At 35.8% G+C, this 20,793-nt stretch overlaps 1 protein-coding gene across 1 annotated transcript in view; it reads left to right on the forward strand.

The window, feature by feature from the left end:
* The window catches only part of LOC136264500 (uncharacterized), a 43,996-nt gene extending 25,841 nt beyond the window's left edge, over nt 1-18,155 (forward strand). The window contains exons 5-8 of the mRNA XM_066059260.1: nt 7,348-7,390; nt 9,977-10,024; nt 15,901-15,927; nt 17,945-18,155. Of these exons, the coding sequence (XP_065915332.1) occupies nt 7,348-7,390; nt 9,977-10,024; nt 15,901-15,927; nt 17,945-17,950 (124 nt within the window). The 3' untranslated portion in view covers nt 17,951-18,155. The remainder of the gene's footprint in view (nt 1-7,347; nt 7,391-9,976; nt 10,025-15,900; nt 15,928-17,944) is intronic.
* Nucleotides 18,156-20,793: the final 2,638 nt, after the last annotated feature.

A 20,793-nucleotide genomic window follows, 5' to 3' on the forward strand; every position in this document is an offset into this window, starting at 1 on the left:
GTAGTTGCTTGTTTATAGTTATACATGTGGTCTAGAATAGCAAGTTTAATATGAGCTTGCATTCCATCATGCTGAAAATTAGTGCTGTACACCTACAAAATTTTTGTCACTAGTTAATTGCCTACCAATAATTGGCAATAACTGGTTAATTGGTTTGTGTGTGTATATTGGCAGACATAATGTGACTCAACAAGCCTGCTGGAAAGTTTAGGGTGGTACTAAAGTGACCCATCAACATCCTGTCTTGCAATAACAGTTATTACAATCACATATTTACACATTCTTTGAGGTTATGTTATGATGTTAACACTTGTCAGCAGGGGTAATTTATGGTTTACCAAGTGGGTGGGCAATAACCAGTTTAAAGGTTTCTTCACCTTATTGGCTGACCTAGACAACACTGGTTAATAACCAGTTAATTGGACACCAGTGTACAGCACTACTGAAAATGCTGCTGCTTTAGGCAGTATTTCAGCGGTAAGGAATGGAAGACCTCCAACAAGCCAGTCTGATGGAAACCAGTTAATTTTGTATTATCCCACAGCACTGTCTACTGTGTGCAACACTTCTGGGTCGCAGCCATTTCTTACTGCGTTCTTCTTCTGGAGACAGTGTTGGATGTACACGTTTTGGGAATAATGCATTAGAGTTCTTGTCCCACTCGTGTACATTGGTATATGGTGTACAGTTCAGCTCAAATACAACTTTGCACATGCATGGAGTAAAAACGTGTGCGACTGAACACCAGAACGCGTGTAGCTTAACATTGCACGCATGAGAAATAAAATTACACGTTACATGCCACGTATGAATATGCATAGCACAGACTAGTGCACTCATGTAAATTCTCCAACGCTCACGCACTCTATCCAACACAAGTGCACGTGTTGGTTGTTAAGTTGGCATGCTACTGTACAGTTGTATAGCAATTTTTTCGTATAGTAATTACACTGGATATATGATCGTAATTTAATACGTCACCGAAAGTGCATACAATATACAGTATATTAATGTACCAAAGCTACGCTGTATTATTGTATTATGTTTACATTGCTATTGAAGATAGGTACAAAGCTTGCTTACTTACTCCGTCAACCTAGCTGTAAGCAGCAAAACTGACGGTGATACACAGTAAACTCTTAACTTAAGAGGTATGTAGCTAAACTATTAATTTATACTTCTTCAACATTTCGTTTCAGGTAATTTTAACAGAAGTAGCGATAATAACGGAGCCTTTTGAAGCATCGCTAACTTTGAAGCTGTTTAAGTTGAAATGCTGAAGCTACAAAGCAAGCCGTGGACTACTGAACTGGCATATTATACTGGAAACTATATACATTGTGCATATAGTATTATTTACCTGATAGAACTTCAACGAAGTATTCTGCTCACAGCACCCAGCAATGGTGCTTATTATTAGAAAATGTAATGACAAAATAAAATAGATAAGCCATGATTCTTTATACAAAGTAATGAATATACTGCAACTATCACAGCACAACTTTCACAGCACAAAAAACCCAGTGCTTCACACCAGTGGGTTATTGACAGGAAAAAACAACATTAATTTTAATGTTACGCATTTTCAATGTAACATTAATTTTCTATTGTTGTTATTGACATACCAGTAAACCTGTATACCTATCACAGCACAACTTTCTATCCTATAACAAACTTAGCCATGCAGTATACAAGGAACAACAAACTCCATAGAGGAACGAGTGAATTTATTAGAATCACTTCAGTTGGCATAGTGGGTTACTGAGTTGCTATTATGACTTGTAGCTGGCTACTACTACAGTACATTCTTGCATTCTGTGTTTATTAAATGTAATAGAAAACTATATTTTTAATAGTTTGATTGATTGTTGATCGTTTCTATTTATTACTTGCTGACAGGTCTCTCAGTGTATTTAATTAATACAGGTAAGATCAGTGTAACTACATGGATATATTACTAAGACAATTATAATCATAGCTATATGTAGCACTTTACAGTGTAGTTCCCTTGGGATTGTATTATCCAGCCCTAGTTCGCGCAGCTTTGAAATGCAACAACTGTAGCCAGTTTAAGTGGCAATAGCAGTCAACAGAGTTGGGAGTAATGCATTACAAATATAACGCGTTACATAATAATATTACGTTTACAGTAACGAGTAATATAACGCGCTACATGACAAAGTAGCGAATAATATGTAACGGATATTACATCTGGAAATTGTAACTAATGTAATGCATTACTTCCTTTTAAGGCGCATTGTATCCAGGCACGTGATTGATTGCATTTTGGGTCCAGACAAGACTGGAGATGGCGTTATAGGCATGGACAAAGAATGATAGTGTATGGAAAGTTCCTTTGAGGCCAAGATACAACAACAAAGTATGTATTTGTGGCTGAACTACACCAGAGAAATACGTTTCTCACTCGTGTTACTTGTAGTTGTAGACTGGTAGCTTGTATTTAGAAGGTTGGACTTACTTTATAGTTTGTAACGAACAAATGTAATATGTAGTATTATTACTAGTTATAGCCCTCAGAGTAGCAAGTAATATGTAACTTGTTACTTTTTTTAGTAAGTAATATGTAACTGTAGCGCGCTACATCGCATAAAAGTAACGAGTAATATGTAACTAGTTACATTTTTAGAGTAATGACCCCAACTCTGGCAGTCAATGCAGCCTAAGACTTGAATATCCTTCTCTTTCATTACCGATGAAACAAAATATGTGATACTGTAAAATAGCAACACATTATAATTGCAGTTCTAGAGGATGGGCTAGGAACTCCGGCTAGTGATACTGATCCGGACAGAAGCTGTAGCTACCTGCAAAATATAGAAACAATGTTAATATGTACAAGTAGCTACAGTAGCTATTACAGATTACATAAGTTCACAGATACATTATGCTTTGGTGTGCTTCGTACTGTAATTACAGTGTACAAGCATAATAAAGTATTACAATGTAATAATGGTGAAATTAGAACAGCTTAATGACTAAACTACGCTACGTCAAGATGCGTACTGTACATGCTACAATACAAGAGTCATCCATGAATGTGTGTAGCCACAGTGTACTAATGCAACCACACGTGCTCGTGTGGCCACACGCATGTGAAGAAGTATACATGCGTAATGGGTGTGAACATCTGTTTCACACATGTTGATGCGTGTACACGAGGCCAAGCTTGCGTGTGCGTGCTTCAGCTCACGCATGTGAAAATCACGCAAAACACATGTGCTGTGAAGTTATATTTGAACTGTACTATACAATAGATTTCCATTTTTTCACAAGTAGTTGTTCATCACCATTGCAGCTAGACCACCACACAAGTGATTAGAAATAGACTGGATCCATGAGATAGGGCTGACCACAATGCTTTGTCTTCGCCTTCTTGCTTAATTTTGTAACACTTTTAGCCAAGTGTTACACATCATATTGATGTTCGGTATGGGGGTAATTGGTTTTCATCAGGGATGCTACACCAGTGTGTCTGTCTGTAGCTATGGTAGAGATATCAACATGTTCTACCATTAATTTGTCAAGGCATTGTTGCAATCCTTCTTTTTCCATAGCTACTGAACTACCAGTGTCAGTACACTGCACTAAACTGTAGTCTAGGATTAAGTTCTAGGCGGAGTCCATAAGGGTATATGTGCAATATTTAGCACTATAACCAGGACTGTCACAATGACCATCACCAGACAGGTGTAAATGGCTCCCCCCTTAAGTGTTCAACTACAGCCTCCCGTTGCCTTGTGTAAGTGGTGTGCACAACAAGATACACATACTTTTTCTGAAAGTCATAATATCGGTTTTCACAAAACATTGCTAAATTTATCACATCTGCCAAATTAGCAATACTTATGAAGGTCAGACCACAGAGAAGTATAGCTGCAGCCATCTATCTCCAGCTATGCCACCGTCATCCTCCTGGATGGTCTCCCTCATACTGTCATCCAGATGGTATGACTCATCTTTCTCTTGTGCCCTCCTAGATAGTCAGTCAACTATTAGCATACATGTAATACAAAGAGTCTTACATTGCATTGTCATCAAAACTAAAACTTGCTGTGGACTGTGCAGGTAATGCTGGTTGGATAGAAGAAGCAGCCAAGAACATCTTAGCCTGCGTGCCAACATCTATTGGTGGTACCAGCTCTGGGTAGATGTTGACAAACACTGCCCAGGATAAAACTGGCAAATCTAAAGTGTCATAATTAACAGTTAATTTATAGACAATGAACGTTAGTTCTCATCACACTGTACTCCAGTATTAGTAGTGGAGGGCTTTGGCTTTGGCCTGCCCAAGCGGGATCAGGTAACAGCTCCTCTACTATGACACAATGCTCAGCCATACTTGCTCTGGCCTCACTAAACTTCCTACACTTGGTAGGTATAGAAAAGGTACACACTGTAGGGACAGCATCATCGTGGAGCTCCAGCTTGTGCTCAAAACCCTCCAGTTTAGGCTTCTTAACGAAGTCATCCTCTTTGAAATAGTGGCTACAAATGTGAGTGTTTTTATCTTCGATAGGTGGATCCACCAATTTCAGCTTTTCGAGCCACTGCCAGGACACTTACATCAATGTGGGTACTGGAATTCACGAAAACCTTATTTGTTTCAACAAGGCAAATGATGAAAAATGATGAAAGCAAATGATGGCAAATGATGAAAGCTAGTAGCCTTAGGAGAACAGCATTGGTTGTTGTCGCAGTTTATGGCGATACAGTAGACAGGCATTCTGCTCAAAACGTCAATGTAATACCAATCCAATAGGAAAGTCTTTGCATTAGGATCCAGTGACGTCAAAGCCACAAAAAGCATGGCATCCGAAAGGGGGGATGTCAGCCAAACTTTCACAGTTAATTCATTTATCATTATAGCATTGCGTTTTAATTTCTACTTCAGTTCCCCTTTAAGCTGTCATGTACATAACTACTACCTTATCAAATGACCGATTGTGTTGTTGGACAATATGTAATTCTTGGTTATAATTGTATTCAAGAGAAAGTAACAGTATTTTCTGGTCATTAAACTTCATTCGTTAGTTCAAAGTGAGCTTCATTAGTGCTTAATTACTTTGTTGTGGCTAGGCGTTACTCAGTGGATCAATACCAAGATTACAAACTTTGTTACTTGTAGTACTAAATTTCTTAAGATCTGAGTCAATACAGTAACTTTGTTACTTAGGTAACACATCACATTTGTAAGTAAAGTAACTTGAGTTATATTACTAGTTTTTATAGCATATTTTGTTATATTACTTAGAGTTACCAACATTAAGTAAACAATGCTGCATTACCCCTTAATAAGGCAATAATTAGCCCGAGTAGATATATCTAAGTAGATTTGATATCAATGCCATTTTTTTGTAATGTGTGTTACATGCTTTGCCTAATTCTAGTCACAACAATCATTAGTATTAGGGCTGGGACAACTATTGAAATTTACCCTCGAACATTCAGGTGTTAGATTTCAAGTTACAGGTTTTCTTGTATTTATGCACATACTTCTGAAGTTAATAAGTTTGTAAGCATTTGGAAAGTGCATAGCAGCAGTACTGAATGACGCAATCGATCGATTGCAAATGGAAATGTCCACTATACACCAACTAATGGCTAAAAGGACATTTCCATGCATTATCTATCACTTTATGAGGTGTTTTAAGACTCCAACTATGGTAGCAAGCTAAACTGCGATGGTTTAAAAGTGGATGTGGCACATGAAGATTGATTGCAAAGAGATGAACATTAAGATGAATAAACAGCTGCAATAAAGATAACAGCTTTTATTTGTAATTCTTTCATAGACTATGAGTGCATTATGAAAGCTTCGAAGGATACTTTTATAATTCAAAGATTACATAACCTTTGAACCCACAAAACGTTTGAAGCTTCGTCCCAGCCCTATTAGTAATCATCACTTGTTTATAAAAATAATTTTATCAATAAACATTACTAGTGAGCATTAATTTGACCAGAGCTGCATGAGACATAGTCTAAAGAAGTTATGTACCATGAAGCCACCTAACTTCAAAAGCGAATTTCAGGGTACATATTATATCTTTTGGCCATGGTACTAAATCCTGGCTGGCTATGGTACATTTTAATGTACTAATGCTTTTATGTGGGAACAGTACTGCCAATTTCTTTATATAAAAACTCGAGCTGAAATTGATTGTGGGATTTTATTATTGGTCGCATGATGAAAACCATGCATCTGATTTTGCATCCTGCAACACTCAGATGGAAGCGATTTGTCACCCTTGCCATCCTATGAGTTGAGAAACATTGGTTTAAAGTGAGAACTAGTGCTATAGCATATTCACAAGCGGTTCACCCCATTTTCAGATACGGACCACGCCCACTTTTAAGTAACACAAAATAAACACTCTACAGCGAAGCCTACTCCTATAGTTATTTAGTAAATGTTGTAAACAGTCTGAAAAAATGCTGCAGCGGCTTTAAAATACTAGTAAAATTGCTCAATTGAACTTTTCCATGATACTCTTAGGACTTGCCTGTTCATGTTAACAAACGTAGTAACAATGTTAGTTTCTGCTGTCCCATAATCGAATTTTACAAGTTGGTCTATATAATAAATTCAGTGGTCAGTCTCGTATTGGTTTGGGTGATTACTCACCCATGGGCTCTTAGCCTGCAATTGGCATGGTACATATCAGTTGTATCACATACCCTCATGATTTGCCTGATATGTACACGCACATTCTTGGGCCTGAAGCTTGGTTGTACATATCAAAAAAAAACCATAATACAACTATTACATAACACAATTCAAGTATCTTAACTATTTAGACACCCAGGGAATGGTGAGGGTAAATAAGGGTCCACAAATAGCAGGGTACCCATATACTGTAAATATTGTATGAATGGTTGATGAGAAGATTTTGTTAAGTCGGTGGGACTCAATATTGCTGCTAAAGCCGATGTGATATACTGATATACAAATAAACATTCTTGAAAACATTGTGCAATGATATACAGCAATTGGATTGGTTAATTCAAATCAGTACACTTCTATTCACCAGTGTTTCAACAATCTTCGTAAAAGAATCTATAACTTTGCCTGTGTTCTTAATAATGAATAGTGTATATGGCCAATTAGACTGCTGCATATGGAAGTTTTAATTTCTTATGTGATCACTGTTATGAATTTTCAATACTTGATTTTACTGGGTCAGATTTGAGTCCTTTCCAGATTCAAATCTGAATGACACCCATGAAATAAATAATTATATGTACATACGTATGTGCAATGTAAAATATATGTATACATCTAATGGTAGTGTGCCATAAATTTTAACCTTGTTAATCTCCATGTAGTAAGCCTGTACGCTCTGCTGCAGAAGAGCAGGCTTTGTACTCGGTAAGAAATTACATGTCTTAACCCTGATAATATAGTTGCAGTGTTTTTGTGTTGCTTTAAAAGTGCTGCAACATTCATAACCATTATTGCCACGGCTATACCATTTTGCAATCAGTGCCATTTTGTGCTTCAAGATTACAGATATTTATACTACAGAAATTTGAATAAAACTCCACGCATATGTGAACAGTATGAGTAAAGTATTCTAATTATGTAAACATTATTTTTACACATAAGACACTTATTGGACTTATATGGGGACTGTATGTATGTATTTCGTACACACATTTTGTAAGTATGTGTGTGTTATAAGACTGTACAATAATGAAATCATAGCATTGCAATTCATTGTCACTATAACTGTTTATGTGCACATAAATGCTTAATATATAAATACATACTTTTGTTAGTGTATATGGACTTACCTTTGTGGTACTAACTGTATTGTTGGCATTGTAACTGATTGGCATTGTAAATGAACTGTAAACACATTTCCTTATGAACTACTTGTTTTCAGGTTACCCTCCTTTTATACAAGGTTTACAGACCGCTTGCAAACAATCTAATGAATTTGTCAGGTAGTTAATGTGTTAAATTTAATCAAAACCTGTAATACCAAGACAAGTCAAGTATGCTTGCATGGATTTATCAGCCACACTATTAATTAGGGCTGCACCGATTCTAGTATCGGTATCGGGCCAATACTGCTGTTTTCATGAAGTATCGGAATCGGCCATTATGTTGTTGCAGATACCAATTCTTATCACGTGCGAGAATAAAACTAGCACAGTGGACGCCTAAAAACATCAAGTACAACACTAATAGTTAACTACCAGCAAAATTGTACCGATCTATGCCGAAACGTATGTGTGAAAACGCTTTACTGAGAAAAAGATCGATATACTTTAATAGAACAGTCAATAACTCTAATAGAGCAATCAGGTAGAATTAAGTGACTGTTTCAATATTAGAATATTTTGTGTTTTTGTAAGCACCATTATGATATTATCTACACTTCTCCAGAAGAATACTGGAATATCCACTGGTTTGAATTTCAGTGACTTCTTTCTTTGTGAATCTTGATTGGCTACTTCATTATAAACATGAACCATACTGAAAACGTGTACAAGAATACCATGAAATGCACTATATAATAAATGTGTGCACTATGAAGTAGCTACTTTAAGGTACTTGGTATCGGTACTTGTACTTGCAGATACTTCCCAGCTGAGTACTTGGTATTTGAAGTATCGGTAAAAAGTGGAATAGGTGCAGCCCTACTATTAATTTATAAGAATTTGTATTAGCATGAGAAACTTTTCAGTACACCTGTAGTTGGGATTTGTTTCTGTCATGTTGTAGTGTTTACTCCAGTACACACAGCACATGTGTACATATGGCCATGAGTCTATCTGACAAAAAAAAATGTGTTTCAAGAACCTTCAACTCTTATGTACCTTTTTTCTTTGATCAACGTGCCATTACAGTAGGACCTCGATTATCCGAACAGTACAAGTGATTGTTCTATAGAGTATTTCGTCATTAGGTGAACATTCTATTAACCCTTAAAGCCACACGCAATTATTAATAAAAGTGCACTGAAAACACACAGGCCGATATATTGGCCGATATATTGGCCGTAATGCATGTCTGTAAACAAAGTGCTGTAACTTCCGTGCAATTTGTACCATTCTATCCGTGATGTAATAATGAATAAAGCAGTATCTAGGGTTTTACCCTTTTGGTAAAAGCATTAAGGCCAAAACTCACCATGAATATACAAGCAGTCACAAAACACGAAAACAACTCATCACATACCTTCAAATGGTCGATAACGTCTTCACAGTGTGTCCTATGGAGTTCTGGTAAAGACCATTCGATTCTCCATTCAATGTCAAATCACGCCATGTACAGCTCACGCGAGTCAAACATTTTGTTATAAATGGCTAACAATGTGATGTGTGTGAAATAACAGGAAATACAATCGTCATTTCTTTGTGGCGTCATAACAAATGAGCGTTTGTTGTTACAAGCATTATTTATACTAGTCTAAGTAACCCATTAAATAAACCTTCCATTGATGTAAGGTTTTTCATTAGACAAACTTGTCTGTGCTGGCTGTTTAGAAGCCATTCTTTAAGCATGAGTTACTTGTATTATTTATGCGTTTTACGTGCTTTTAAAAAATGGCCGATATATCAGCTCGTGCGGCTTTAACGGTTAAAGTAAGTGTATGTTCTATTAGAGTAGTTGAGAACTCTGTAAATTAATGAATGGGCTTCATTTATCCAAACAAATTCAAATTATCTAAACACTTTTGTGAATGAATTGGCACACAAGTATTTGGATAATAGAGGTCCTACTGTACTATGTGTCCTACTGTACTATATAGTATATCACAGAAAACATAAGAATTACGTGTACTAATGTAAGAGGTAACTATTTATCCCATTTCCAAGTCATGTAGTGACGTACCGTACCATCAGTTTGTTTAAGTTTAAAGGAATAGTGTTTATAGCAAGGGTAGATTTCATAAGGTTAACAGATATAATTTTTTTTTACTGTATACGTATGTATTTTATACAGTATGCTAGGACCGGGCCCATTAATGTTGTGATGGAGGGAGGCAGTTCGGTAAGTATAATAATATGAATCATTGTACATACTAGTGGAGAAAAACACTGCGTGGTAATTTTTTGATAAAATATAATCAAACCTAATTGACATTCAAAGGTTCTTTGTATTGATGAATATATGTATCTCTTGAATCGTTAAGTAATTAATCAATTGTTATAATTCACAGGTTGTTTTTTTTGCTTTTTTGTTACAATAATTTGTATTAAGACACTATAGTATTGACTGTACAGTCCATGAGACTGCTTACATTAAGACATACAGTATGTGACCAACTGAGCAAAATTCCATCATTTTCACACATTTTTGAAATTCCATTTCCTTGATTCTCTGTTATCTATAGTAAGAAAGGAGTGAACAGCTGAAATTTTAACCTTTATGTTGAGTAGTGTTGGCGTTATAGTACTACACAGTTGGAACAGCAGTAAATTTGATTGTACAGTAGCTATACAGTTAGTGAATTACAGGCACTTAATTTAGTTGATCATAACTCACACCTGAATCAATTGGCTCAATCTCTCTGGCAAATTCATAAGTATAATGCTTTCCCCATGTGCACAAAGAAGAAGGCCATTTCAAACAAAGAAATGACAATGATAAACTTTATTTCTTGTGCTTCGTAAATAAGCACCCTTAACCCCCTCACCACCAAATTTGTAGAGGCTCCAATCTACTGTTTCTAAACTGCTATAACTTACACACCATACCATATAATTCTATAAAACTATATATCAATTTACTCACTATAGAACAAGGAATTTGATTATGAAGTTGTTGTTTACACACAAATCTATTATATAACTTTAAAGTATGAAAATCGATCTAAGTGAAACCTAACGTGAAATTTCACTACTTTACAGGCTAGCACTGTTTATAATAATACAATGAACATCACTAACCTGTTTACAGTTGAAGCGATTATCTCTAAGGGGTGGTCCACAATTTTCTGCTTTTTTGCAAGCGTACAAAGAGTACTCTTTTTTCTAACCCCCTCCCCCAGCCCTAAATGTTGACACACATGGATGTATTGTATAGCAGACCAAACACATGGATACTTTTTTAATATTGCAAAATTCATGTTTGGTATTTGTTTTGTCTTTTAGGCATCTTATCATTTTGATGCTTTTGAAGCTGATACCCTGAAAGAATCATTCCTACACACAGCGGGCATTAGTACCTGATGCACATTTGCAAATGTGTACATACACATTATAGAAACAGTTCTTTGCTATTTTCAGCGTGTTCATACAAAACCATCCCAACACTGGCAGTAGCAACAGTAGTACTAGTTTTTGTTGGGTATTCACCGTAGTCTGAGGTGGACTGGAGTCTGGAGATGTGGGTACACTCTGCAGAGACAGGTTTTCTCTATAGGCAACCCACAACTACCACAACTATGTAGTGTAAACAAATTAGTACCCACATAATCCAGCCTCCCATACCCAACAGTATTCCTAAACCCACAACAACACCTTCTGCAGGTAGAAAACAAAGCAACACTAGTACTGAAGCATTGTAGCTACAAGCTATTCAGTTGTAACCGTTTATCAGTGTTAATTGCTAGAAAGAGAAAGAAAAGTAAGTGCTGTTATAAAAGTATATAAAGCCTGTAGTATGTGTTATCACGCTGATAACCGTCTTACCTGTAGATTCAATGAGCTTTATCTTTCCTTTAGCTTATATAAAGCTTCTTTTCATTGGTAGCTAACCCCAGCTACACTTGGCTTGGGCCCATGCATTAACAGCATCAGCTCGCTTTAGTCCACCGTTTATAATTGGACACTGAATAAGTAGCAGTAGAGGGAGCCTTATCACTACATTCGGATTTCTCGCCAACTCATGTGATCGACATTATTTAAAAAGCGTACATGCAATTTTACCCCCTCCCCCCTAGCGTACGGTTTGTATGCTCGCGGAAAAGCAGAAAATTGTGGACCACCCATAAGTCTGATTTTCCAGCATTTGAGCAAGTGTGCATGCGCATACAAGCATGAAGTCACTGTTTTGAGACATACAAAAGTAGCAACATGCCACTCCAACCTATAATCCCTCTCCTTACTGTTTCTCTTTATTAGTAGTGCCATTATCACGTCAAAGAATCCTTTACAATGCTTGTTATCAACACTCCAAAAGTACGCAATTGCATCATCTAACCGTGCAATAGTACACGAGAGACCGGTTATCCTTGCTCCTGTCCACTTAAGGGCGTGCCCACTACAGGATAAGCGCAGGGACTACTAAAACACTCGACTGAAGTTACAGAGTGTTTAGAATGTGATGCTACGGGCATTTATAATCGAAACCGCCATATGGCAGTTGTGGCGGTGAGAGGGTTAATTCACCTGTCTTTTACTATACAAATATGAAACAAAAATTTTCTTACTTTCCGTGAACAGGAAAATCTGATGGTGCATAGGTTTTACTGATTTGACTTTATTTTGTTGTGATTAAAATGTGCATAAATTTTTATGTGGAACACATACAGTTTATTTCAATACATTTTTGAGCAAAATAGTATTTTGTGAAAATGACCAGTTTTCAGCTAATCACATATTATTGATAGCCAAGAAAGCAGGCACTCTATAATAAATAGGGTAAAATAAAATGTACTCATACATAGTGTCTTAACTACTTTTTTTCTGATTAGACCCATTTGTATTTTGGAAGCGTATAAATTCCTTAGATCCTTTTTATGTTTATTTTGCACACCAACACTGTTAGCGTTGGCAGCGCATCACCACCTGAAAATTAATTTTGAACCTGTAAACAATGGTTACAGATGGAGTAATAGCTTGTTTCTACTAATTAACGCTACATTTCTCTGTTACAAGCAGCCATCAAGAGTATTAAGGTACAACAACTACATTCTAAAAATATCTTAAAATAGAAAAAAGTACCTTAACGGAATAGACTTACGTAGACACCAAATATAATGTCAAATATATCAACAAATCTAACCTATACTGTATGTGTGCCAAGTTGTTGTTTTTTTTAATCACCAAACCCATAGTCTGCTTGCCTGACCACAGTCACAAGGCTATAGGCTAAATGATGCATTATGCAACTGCCATTTTTTGCCACAATAAGTGCTCATGCTGGTACTACTGGTAGAATGTATGTATACATTACCTACGCAATAGAATTGACCACGCTGTTATGAACTACATGTAGCTGGACCAATAACAATCGAGTGACTCTCCCCTTATCAATCTAGCTGGTCAACTACACTGGAGGGACACAACCTTTAATGATCTAACTGTACTTATAGCAACTGATCATAAATTGCATGCCTCTTATTGGTAGCATAATGAAAAACAAGGCATGAAAAGACCACGCCCTTTAAATATCACATATAGTCCAGTTGTCTGCAGTCCAAATTTTACTCTAATAAAGCAGTTACCATAATATATGCCCCCATACAAATATTATGAACCCTTGATAATACAATAGCCAGATTGTGAAATAATATTGCACACCTTTTAAGTAGATTCAAGCATTAATCAAACTCTGGTAAGTTTTTTTGCTGTTGATTTTCAACAGTTTCACTCCACAGTGACTGTTCTAGTAGAGTATCCCGACCCCACCTATGTTGCTGTTACTTCTTTGTTTTTCAAACCATCATAAAGCACTGCTATGATGCCAGATGGCTAGCCTATGTACATACCAAATTTTAAGTTATTCCTATAAGTGGTTTACCCTGTAGCTGTGACAAAAGTTTGATCTTTTTATGCGAATAAACATTCATAGTACCATGGATATTTATCAGATTCAAGGCAAATTGAGTACGTATAAATTCACCTTTATACGTTTAAAGAATGGTTTCTTTGTAGCTGAACTCTCTAAAAAGTAACTTCTTCTAACTGATCTTTCTACAGAGCAATTTGTTTCTGGCAGAATTTTCTACAGGGTGATTTCTTTACGTTTTTTATGTATACCGAATTTCACGGTAATTGAATCACACGTTTGCATTTATAAAAAAAAACTATTTTTCCAAGTGTGCAAAAAACAAATCTAGCCTCACAGACCCCTTAAGAAGAAAGAAAGAAAAAAAAAAAAAAAAAAAAAAAATTGAAACTTTGACCACCAATATCTCACAAATACCTGGAGGAAATCTGTTGTGTGGCCTAGGACAAAAAAATGAAGTGCTTTGGAGAAAGAACTATGCAGGGCATAAAAGCTTTCTTCCTAGCAATATACACGTGGTGTGATATTCCGGCCTTCTTGGCCACACAACAGCACATTACCACATGTTTTGATTTATCATAAAAGTCATAAAGTTTCCTTTTGCAGTTTGCCCTTTTATTACAATTTACACTATATATTTGTAACAAGTATGGGATGGATATACTCAAATAGTAAAACAACCCTGATAGACCATTCAATGACGAAAGCACAACAGTTGTCAAATTCTATAGAAAAGAAAAGGAAGCCCCATAGCTTTGGGACTTGCAAAAGTGATATTTATACCAAAACAGGCAAAGTGTGAAAAGTGTGGTTTTTAAAAGATTAAGGGGCACGCTAATAATTCCTATGGCTTCACAAGCAAAAATCTTGGTTTTTTATTGATCTGTGCTTGCTTTTCATTCCTTTTTGTATCAGATGTGTTTAGTATTTTAAGTACTTGATCAAATGAGCCATTAAACTCTCACTCAGATTTGCACTAAACAGAATTTCAATGTCTCAACTAAAACGTATTTTATTTATCAGGTGGAGAACAGTATCTATGTTGGTTTTACAGCTTCATATAAAATCAGGAGCTTATGAGCTTCCGAAGGCAGCAAAGGAGCATGAATCTGAGTTTCATGACGAAACAAATTACGTCACTGTGTTTGTTTTAAGTCACGCGCAAATGACGCTCCAGCCACACGAAGTAGAGATGAGTTCGCCACCATCGAAGAAGAGAAAGACTACTCAGCCAACTTTACCATTGCCACGTGTCACTGGTCACACATAATTTCATATATGGCTTCAAATAATGAGATTTTACTTTCCTTATATGGAAACTAATCGGTGATTGATTTGGATTGTGATGGTACATGATAGGCAGTATAAGTTTCATGCTCCTTCACCACCTTCGGCGGCTCATAACCTCCTGATAAAACACATAATTTTATTCACAGAAGCCATAGTACATAGTTGCTTGCCCCCTTAAGCATTTAAGTAATGCTGTTAAAGTGATTTCATTTACACACCTTTGATTTCACAATTTTATTAGGGATGGGATTAATAATTAAATTTAATTACTTTCGAACATTCAAAGCTTCAGTGTTAGCTTTCAAATTACAGGTTTTTTTGTAATTATGCATATCCTTCTTAAGTTTTATCTTTCTAATAAGCCTGCAAACATTTTGAAAATGCATAGCAGCTGTACTGAATGACACGATCAATTGGTTGCAAATGGTCGTGTCTGCTATACTGCAATCATGCATAGGCAAACACTAACTAATGGCTAAAAGGACATTTTCTGTGCATTATCTATCATTTATAAGATGTAGTAAGGCTACAACTATGATAGCAAGCTAAACTGTGATGGTTAAAAGTGGGAGTGGCACATGAAAATCAATTACGAAGAGACAAACATTGATCACACAAGATGAATAAGCAACTGCAATAAAGATAGTGATGTTTATTTGTAATCCTTTCGTAGGCTATGAGTGCACTGTGAAGCTTCAAAGGATAGTTTTAAAATTCGAAGTTTACTTAACCATTAAACCCATGAAACATTTGAAACTTCGTCTCAGTGTTTTAACCCTGGATTTTTTTAAGGCCACATCTTTTTACAGCTAGGTTTTTTTGAGTATAGATTTATTTCTTGATGGTTTGTGTTAATTTTATAAGTATACATGTACGCATAACATGTTTTTTTTTTTATGTAGACTCGTCCAGGTGATAAACCTAGACAGGTAGGTATAAAGTTATTACATTATTACAGTACAAAAAATGTGTGAAATATTTGTATTAGTGCTTTAAAATCAGAAATACACAGCTGGCCACAGGCTATCTGTGGGTTTACTTTAGTTCCTGAAATTTATTTTTGGAGAGCCATTTGTTTGGTGGCATATATCATGTGTGACTATACGTTCATGTGTATTTATTAAAGTTTTTTTGTTGTTAAAATCAACTTGTGCATGAAACCAGAGGGAAAAATATGTGTATATATATATATATATAGCAATTTTAAATACAAGTGTGACAACCTCTGTGTGTGTGTGTGTGTGTGTGCGCGCGCGCGCGGTTTGGAACAAGAAGTAACGAACAGCAGATGTTACCATGAAGAACCTTAGAAAATACATGTTTGCCTTGGGTTTTTTTTACTAGAGAAATGCCTACATATGTACATATGTACATATGTGACAAAACCATTGATATATGCACAATAGCACTTTTTTAATAAAACGCATTTAAAACTATGGATAAAAAACGCAAACTCTAAAAAAAAATTATGCAAGTTTTTATCACCTCACTGGTGGGCAAATTAAGCCCCCAATGGATAAATCCTGGGCATCATCGTGTTCGCCTGTTAATAGGGAGTACAAAAATCTTTGTTTCATCTCCATGCACGAAAGTATTTTAAAGTTACAGTTGTTTGTTTACGTTGCGGTGACGAAAAAATTTACCAACGATCGTTTGTCAGTGAATTTGCCTTCCTTCTTGAACACAGAAGCATGTCTGGGACAAAAACTATACCTTAGTGGATGCACAAATTCATGGCGAACACAGTGAGCAAAAATTCAACTCCATACGCCGTTGTATCAGTAAGTTATGATGGTTTATGTAAGTGCCTGTAGATTCTTTTCTTGATAGCTTCTGTACATATCAATTTCATTGCTCATCTGGCTGTCTAGTGCTGTATTTCCAATGCTGCTTAACTTATGAAGCTGAAACTTAGCTAGTGCATTCCTCTGTCCCTGTAGAAAACAAAGAACAAATAAATTGCATTTTGAAAAATTGTGTGGATATTGATGGTTTTCTAAATAGGTCACATATACAAAATAATCTTTATTTTGTATAATCCAATACTTTTTAATTTCCCAAAGCCTTTAGGCTACTTTTTGCATGTTACAGTCTCTACTGACAATCTATATGCAGGCAAATTTATGACCCACCGAAGTACATATAATGTCTATGTGATATCTAGATGGTTATAACTCTTTCACGGTTAAAAATAGCATGCTGCAAGTGGCCATTTTCCATACATTGCCACTGCAGAGAGCAATAGTAGCAGCCACAGAAATTCATAGAGAGTTTACTGAAATGATGGATTAGTAGTACAGATGCAAAAAATTTGAAATTCATCTGCGTATACTGTTATGCTTTACACTGCACAAGCATCTAGTACACATATTTCAGTGGCAGCACGAAGAACTTAGTATTAGACCCATTGAGCATTTCTATCACCTGATATCCAGTCAAATGTTTGTTCATTAGTACCATCCAATGGAGGTATGACATGAAATAATCGCCACCAGAAAGAATTCATATTAATTGCAAACTTAGAATTTTTTAATTGCGAAAAGGTAATGTCTCAATAGACTTTAAAGGATTTTAAGGCTTCTTGGACACTCTGCTTCATTCTTGGCAATGCTCTCTCCCATGATGGCTGATTGTCCTCTATTTCGTATGTCAAGTTATTTATCACATGATGAAGTCTCCAATAGACCATGTATTGAAGTCAAACAATCGGAGTTCCATGGGGTTGGTTACACCATTGAATTTAGTATTAGAAAGGTTTTCAATTAGTGCATAGTTTAGTAATACCCTTCTGAAATAAGTTCTCTGTATAAATTTACTCTATGGCTCACGTGAACCGTGTCGTACCTCTTCTGGATACCATCTTTTAATTTGTATGTCAGATTGAATATGTACACATACCATTTTGATTGTGTCATTCCATGATTAAATGAATTTCATTTTCCACAGACTTAAAGGAAGGAAGCCACAACAAGGAACACTATTACATTTGCATAGACATGTTATGTTTGAAATACTTGCATTTAGTGTGGAACCCATAATATTATGCATATGTCACACATTTATTAATTTTGTATATGCACACATTAGTTAATCATGTATTCGGATTATTCCTGTATGGCTCCTAGTACTTCACAGATAAACAAAGAGTGTGTACATACTTGGTTGTGGAACAAGGTCGATACTAAATATTAACAGTGTCATAGATTTTCTTTCTCTTAAACCAATTACAAGTTGCTTGGGCCACAGTTAAGCTTGTACTTCAGGAGACAGGTGTACATTGAATGTGCGTGCTCTCATTTCTGTCCATGGAAGACCGTTATTTGCTAACTTATCAATTCAAATTTGCAAGCATGCCCATAGCTTTTACAGCAACTCTGCTTTTCTAGAGCACTTTTGTATTGCCCTACATTTTATACAGATTGCATATATCCAGTGAAATATATTATGAAGGCCTACACTGTAACAGGCACCAATATTGCTAACACTTAAACCAAAAGTAAGTTAAATATTCCAATACTAGTCACAAATTTGCAAAACTTGACATTATAGTGCATGTCCAAATTTCTGTTACAGTGTAGTGGTACAATGCACGAATATTATGGTCTTTGTAAATGCTTTGATCTTAGCATTAACAGATAAACCTGGATATCACTCAAGAGGGGTTAGAAAAAAAAGGCCCATAACTCAACGTACAGTAGGAGCATGTTATCAGTTCCAAATTTGTACTAGTAATAGCATGGGTAGCAGTGAAATTTGGGATAAATACCACTCTTGTTGAATTGGAAATGGTAAATTTCCAGTACAACACTCGTGATATTTATCCCAAATTTCACTGCTACCCATGCTATTCCCAGTTAATACCATACTTGCTGCATTAGCTTTGCTATGTTTATGCAATTTGTCACTATGTACTAAACACGCGTCGACACTAATTGGCGCTACATTGTTAACATAAATTCTAGCCAATGAAATTGCAATTACAACTTTTTCACTGCTGTCAGTGAAATACGGGATAAATTTCACTGCTACTATTGAGACTTGTACGGGCAGTGAAACAGGTATGGTATTAAGACCTGATATTGTATAATGCAATGAAAGCATCGTGTAAAAATTGTAGGTCAATAGCATAATTATTACTGAGTTACAAGCGGTTAAAGTTGAAGAATTGGATGTGTGTGGAAACCTGGTTTTGTCAAATCTGGTCACTTACTGTATATAGCAGTCACTTTTGTAATAACTCTCACTAATATGCTTGTTTTTGCACAAATTCCAGAATCATTTTGGTAAATTTAAAAAGAATTGCCAGAAAGAATAATTGGAAGCTAAAAGCATACCAGTAATAGGCTCTTGCCTTAGCTACTTAGAACAGTCACCTTGTGTTGAAAAGTGAAATACTCTAATGGAGCATTCTCTGATTAAAGTATTCCAAGATAATTGTAACAATGTTGTTAACCTAGGAGCATAATGCCAACTTTGGGAAATTAATTAATTCCTGAAAGCATTTTGAGCATATTTGGCTCATGCCTAGTAAAGACCTTGGTATAATCTTTCACCTCCAACTTCAGTTCCACACAATACCATAGATATTTCTACTAAAGCTGATCATTTGTTAAATCTTTTGACCATCTAGACTCAGATATATACTAGTCAAATTATTTGTGACTGATTTATCCTACACTAGAATCAGGAGGGGATGTATAATAAAATATTGTACAAGATCAAAATGCTCTAATAGAGCAATCTTTCAAATACTTAAATTAACAGAACAGTCAACACATACAATGTGTAGAATCCTCGATAGTTGCTGAATATAAAAACTAGCATCTGCAGCACTATCCCATGTATGGGCATACACTTAGCCTAGCTGCTAAGAATATTTTGCAACTGAAATTGCACATGGTCTTGCGTTTACCATTCTTTATTATCCATATTAATTTTATAATGTATATAACTCATGACTACCACTTATCTAGGGACCCGCCGATTATATAATTCTGGCATATAAGGACCCGCCGATTATGCTGGCATAATAATGAGCATAATAGGTGCCTGAAAGCATTGAGCATAATGCTAGCATAATAGGCAGATACCATAAATTAGAAAAAGATCGATATACTCTAATAGAACAGTCAGAATGCTGACTGTTCTATTAGAGTATATCAATCTTTTCTGTGACAAGCAAGGATTTACAGTCTGTACTTCAGCAACTTACTGTTTACCATAAAAAATTTACTAGAAAAACATGGGAATCGAGGTATAAATATCGACCGTTAATTTAAGCATAATAGGCAAAACTGAGCAGTGCAGCATAGCATAATAGGTAAAATAAGGAGCATAATCGGTGGGTCCCTACTTGCAGAATAATGAGCATAATAAGCGACTGAAAGCATTAGGCTTAATGCTAGTATAATGGGCAGAACACTTGTGCATTAATATTACCATAAATTCTTGCTGATCAAAATACGAAAAAGGTCGATATACTCTAATAGAACAGTCAGAGAATAGTCAGACAGCTGACTGTTCTATTAGAGTATATCGATCTTTTCTGTGACATGCATTTTATTATTATTATTTAATGGGCTTGTAGATGCCAGGCAAGCTAACTTGCCCGGCTAGGCCGCAGGCCTTTGAAGGTGCCCATATCTAGATTGCTTCCAAAAATTATCCAAGCGCAACTTGAAGGTTGCAACTGTTGGTGCTGAAATGATAAAGTCAGGTAAGGAGTTCCATAGATTAACTATTCTATTTGTAAATAGTTCTGCCTAATAAGTAATCTTGATCTTTCTTTAAAAAGC

Source organism: Dysidea avara, chromosome 1 (genome assembly GCF_963678975.1).
Source record: "Dysidea avara chromosome 1, odDysAvar1.4, whole genome shotgun sequence".
Classification (NCBI taxonomy): domain Eukaryota; kingdom Metazoa; phylum Porifera; class Demospongiae; order Dictyoceratida; family Dysideidae; genus Dysidea; species Dysidea avara.